Source organism: Galeopterus variegatus, unplaced genomic scaffold (genome assembly GCF_000696425.1).
Source record: "Galeopterus variegatus unplaced genomic scaffold, G_variegatus-3.0.2 Scaffold700, whole genome shotgun sequence".
In the NCBI taxonomy this organism is placed as follows: Eukaryota; Metazoa; Chordata; class Mammalia; order Dermoptera; family Cynocephalidae; genus Galeopterus; species Galeopterus variegatus.
In genome coordinates, this window is record NW_007726811.1 from 506,867 (window position 1) to 511,799 (window position 4,933).

A 4,933-nucleotide genomic window follows, 5' to 3' on the forward strand; every position below is an offset into this window, starting at 1 on the left:
ATTATGAGTGAGCTGACCTGTGATGGAGACCAGGTTCACACGGAAAACAGCTGGCAACGAAGAATTTGTCAGCTAAACCCCAAATGGGCCAGAGCTCTCAGCCCTTGAAGACGTAGGTCCCTAATGGATCAATGAAATTTCAACACAGAATCCTTTCACAAAAGCACATGTATAATCTCTGAATTGCAAGCATTGCAAATCCAGTGTTCTTGGCATCTGGGATTGACATCTTCCTGACACAAAGCCATCAGGTAAATTGTGATCCTTACTGGCTTTCTGATCATATGGAGATTTGTGAATATGATAAACAGCCTTAAAGAAATAGCCCAGTGACTGATGCATTAAGGTGAGCTGTCTGAAATGAGGAGGCCAAGAAGTATCTCTTTGAACCTTAATGCAACAGTCAACCTTGTCTGTGAAAACTCCACTGTATTAAACAGGATTTTCCTCACATATAAAGCCACCCTGGAAGTGTGGACACCTAATCAGATGATATACTATGTGAATCAGCCCATCTAGAACTCTAAAGACACAAGTACATAAAGCAACTAAATGCTGAGGCTTATCTGAAGGACAGATTCTATGGAAGTTTCCGCTGTGTTCAAATAGAGCGTGGAGGAAGCCCCATCAGTCTAATGAACAGGAGCCTCAAAACAGTGTTGACAGATGCATGAAAATGCCATTACCTAATACAAACTTTTGCCTACCACCTACACACTTGTGGGACCCTAAAGTGACTTTTTGTTCTCTGCTGTCTATAGATGCAGAGGGAGTTTGGATTAGTCATGCACACGTTAGTGAGTATGAATAATGATGCTAACAGTTTTGAGAAGTGCATAAATAATAACCTAACCCAATCCACACTGTGGAGGAGGATGGTAATGGGGCTTATTAACGAGGGGCCGGCTTATTTTGTTCTAAAAAGAGAAAGAACATTTGGCTAGCAATTTCACTTAACTTGAAAGCAACGTATCCTCAAAACCATTAATGAAATACACCTCAGGGTACCCAGTAGAACATTACAGCATCATTAAAAGGTATGGTTTCTTGGCAAGTAAGACCATAATGAAGGAAGATGCCAGGCAGAACATTCTCTAGAACTTCTTCCCCAGTTTAGTGGATGGAGTAGGTGTGGATGTTCAAAGGCCCAATTTGGTAGAGTTAAAAGCATTCTGACTTTGGAGGTGGAAGACTTGCATTTCTGGTGCTAGCCCTGTCTCAGAGATCTGTGAAAGCCTTCTGTAACTTCTAAGACCCTTTTAGGCCTATTTCATCATCTGAAAAGTCTGGAAATGCTTCTCCACATGGATATTTTTCACTGCAGTTCCAGACTTTGAAGGCATATTCAACCCACCACATAAAGCACTGAGTGCTGAGAAGTAAACATGACTCCACGTCACTGTGATGATTTTGCCTTGCTTCACACCCAGCCTTCTAGGGGTGGGCAGGATTCTTGTAAGAGACTAAGAACCATTTCCAAAAAAAAATCAGTTAGGCTAGGCAGAATGTTTTCCATTGGTGTGGGTGTTGAATTCTTTCAGGGTATTCAGTGGTTGTGTTCAGGGGATTGGAGTCAGCCGGACCTGGGTTTGAATCCTGACTCCATTTCTTACTAGCTGTGTGATGCTGGCAACTGCATTGAACTCTCTGTTCAAGACATCCCTACCCTTTAGGGTTATTTTGAGGATTAAGTAAGATAATGTATGTAAAAGGTTTCAACATAGCTCCTGACCCGTAGTAACTCTATTTATTGAGCACTGGCGATTATTATCCATATGACTGACAGTTACAGAGCTTCTGCTGTGTGCCAACTGCTAGGCTAGAGCTGAGATACCATGGAGAATGAATCATCACCTCTGGGGTGAAAGAATCTCACAATTAAGAGAGGGAAAAGGACACATACATGGGCAAAGAAAGCACAGAATGAAAATTGATAGCCCAGAGTGCCACGGGAGCACATGGGAGGGCCCCCCAGTCTAGCCTCGAGGCAACAGAGGAAGCTTCCTGGAGGAGACACCATCTCCCCCGAGACCTGAAGGACGCTCAGGAGCTGTTTAACTCTAGTTGGGTAAACCAAGCTCTCTGAGCTGCTGCGGGGCTATTTTCCCTCCCCTGCGGATGGTAAGACCCAAGGCACTGCAAGCTCCGAGGTACGTTCTTTCAAAATTCCTTGTGTTCCCAGAGTTGGGGGGGAGGGAGCATATTGGGGAAAATTGCTTTTTTGTGTGCATGTGTGTGTGTTCAAATTATAGTTTTTTGAGAAAAATAAGGCAATCTGCCAAGAGTATTATTGACCCTTGTAAAGTCCAAGCAGAGAAATTAGCTTTCATTTCTTTTCCTTTGCCTCATCTTTTGTCAGTTCCTGCCGCCACTACCACCACCATCATCCTCATCATCATTCTGATCTATTTCAGGTGCTTTGCAGGGAGGTTGTGGGCAAAGCCAGGGCTGGGGGAGGCGGTCACAGTGGAAAGCACTGTGTGAAGGAAGGAGAGCACACTACACGGCGTTTCTCTCCCCTCCCTGACTCTACAAGCCTCCTACTCCTATTTATATCACTAGTTCCCAGTCATTCTTAGCCTGGCATTGAGGGTTAAATAGCTTGGATTTTTACCATCGATACTCTGGCCAAGAGGGGGAGTGTTGTCAGAACCGGGGCCCTCCTGGGCTGATGAAAGTGTGGTCACTGCTAGAATCCACTCTATATCCACACCGGAGCTGACCCTTCACATGCCCCCGGAGAACCAGGGTCCTGGCGGTGTCTGCTCATGCCAGGCTCTGAACTCCAATCTATTCACCTCCGAGAAGGCTGCTGAGCTGATGCTGCTCCTATTCTTGCCAGTCAATTGGACCCACACTGTAGTGTTTTATTTAGAGACTTCTTTAAAGTCCAGCAATGATTGAATAGCTGCTTCCAGTTTTTCTGATGGCTGATGATGGCAGGTGGTGAGGGTGGAGCTGTAAGAACTATCCTCTGTCTGTTACCACATCTTCCAGCTCTTTGGGGAGTGCTGAGAAATGCCAGATGGACAAGACAGGGGTGACCAACAGACACACTCTCTGACTTGTGTCACCAAGGTGCTCAGGACTGGCTAGTCTTTCTCCCTTGGAGACCCCACCTTGTTCATTTTGAGGTATCAGGGTTGCCTGGCCCACAGGGCAGGGTTTGGGGGGATGCTGCCGCCTTCACAGAGGGCTGGGGGGTGACAAGGGAGCAAGCTGGCAGGGACCTCCCTCAACTGTGCCTTTCTCACCCTGCTCCCTCCAGGAGTGGCCGGGCTGACCTGGCGGCCATATACCATGAGCGCATCGATGTGGAAGGCCACCACTATGGCCCTTCATCACCTCAGAGAAAAAACGCCCTGAAGGCTGTGGACACCATTCTGAAGTACATGACCAAGTGGATCCAGGTGACTCAAGCAAGGACAACTGGTCTGACCTTCTCTTCCTGTCACTCTTTTTGTCTCCTTCACTGTCACTCCCCTCACCGTCTTCCTCTTACTGTTGATCGCTGACCAGGCCAGCACAGGGCGCCGATGAGTCCCTTCTTCAACATCACACCTCTTGAGGTACCAAGAGGCCCCTTGTGCTGCAGCCAGGCCAGCGGGATTGAAATGACCTAGACGTGCACGATCACCTGCTTAGCTGGAGAGGTAGCCCGGTGCTTCAGAATCCCAACACATGTGGTAACCAGCATGGCACAGACGTGGAAGCCAGACCCGGGTTCCACCCCTAAGTCTGCCACTCACTTGCTGAATGACTTAAAGCAAGTTTTATTTTTTTAATGTTTCTGTGCTTTATTTTTTTATATCTGTAATATGGGCAGTTGCCACACAAGATTGTTCAAAGAGCAAAGAAGGTGAAAACAGAGCGTACTTTAGAAAGCTGGAAGCTCTATGCCATTTTCAGCCTGTATCGGAATGGGAACCAGGCCTTTGCCTTCCCTGCCCCAGGGGCTTCTGTTGGGATTTTGGACTGTGTCTCATCGGGGCAGAATAGTAGATGATTAAATTCAGATTTGAGAAAATGCCCTTTCTTCTATTGTCTGTTGTTTAAAATCGTCCCTTCACAAGATTTTCTGGGTGTGAGAGCGTCTCTCTCTCGGGGCTGTACTGACTGCGTTTGCCCACCCCACAGGAGCGGGGCCTGCAGGATGACCTGAACGTCATCCTTTTCTCCGATCATGGGATGACTGACATTTTCTGGATGGACAAAGTGATCGAGCTAAATGCGTACATCAGCCTGAATGACGTGCAGCAAGTGAAGGACCGGGGGCCTGTTGTGAGCCTCTGGCCAGCCCCTGGCAGACACTCCGAGGCAAGCATCCTCCTTCACCCCTGCTTCGTGCCTTATCCTTCTCTCGTAGTTTCAGTACCAGCATAGAGAGTGCGTTGGGAGCTGGGACTCTGGAGGCAGGTGACGTCGTTTGTCACTCACTCACTGAGTGACCTCTGTCAAATTGTTCATCCTCCCTGTCTCTGTTTTTTCTTCTTTAAAGTGTGCATAATGGTACCTACCTCATTGAATTTCATGAAAATTTAATGAGGTAAAGGATGTGCAGGGCTTATCAAGTGTCTAACACAGGTAGACAAGGTCTTACTCAGACATTTTTTTTTAAACATAATTGATGATGCATGTTTGTGGGGTACAGAATTGAATATCAACACCAGTGTACAATGTGTGATGATCAATACAGGATAATTAGCATATTTGTCATTACAAAACATAATCATTCTTTATGTCCATTAACCAATTTCTCATTAACGTCCCTCCCCCTCTCCCTTTCCCACCTCTAGTAACCACAGTTCTGTTCTCTCCTTCTGAAAGTTCAACTTTTTATTGTGATTGTTATTTGTTTCTTTGTTTCTTTCTTTTATTTATTTTTTAGCTCCCACTTATGAGTGAGGACATGTGGTATTTCTCTTTCTGTGCC

At 46.2% G+C, this 4,933-nt stretch overlaps 1 protein-coding gene across 1 annotated transcript in view; it reads left to right on the forward strand.

Moving 5' to 3' along the window:
- Positions 1–4,933, forward strand: part of ENPP6 (ectonucleotide pyrophosphatase/phosphodiesterase 6) — a 132,133-nt gene that overhangs the window by 101,248 nt on the left and 25,952 nt on the right. The window contains exons 4-5 of the mRNA XM_008571538.1: positions 3,269–3,410; positions 4,138–4,317. Of these exons, the coding sequence (XP_008569760.1) occupies positions 3,269–3,410; positions 4,138–4,317 (322 nt within the window). The remainder of the gene's footprint in view (positions 1–3,268; positions 3,411–4,137; positions 4,318–4,933) is intronic.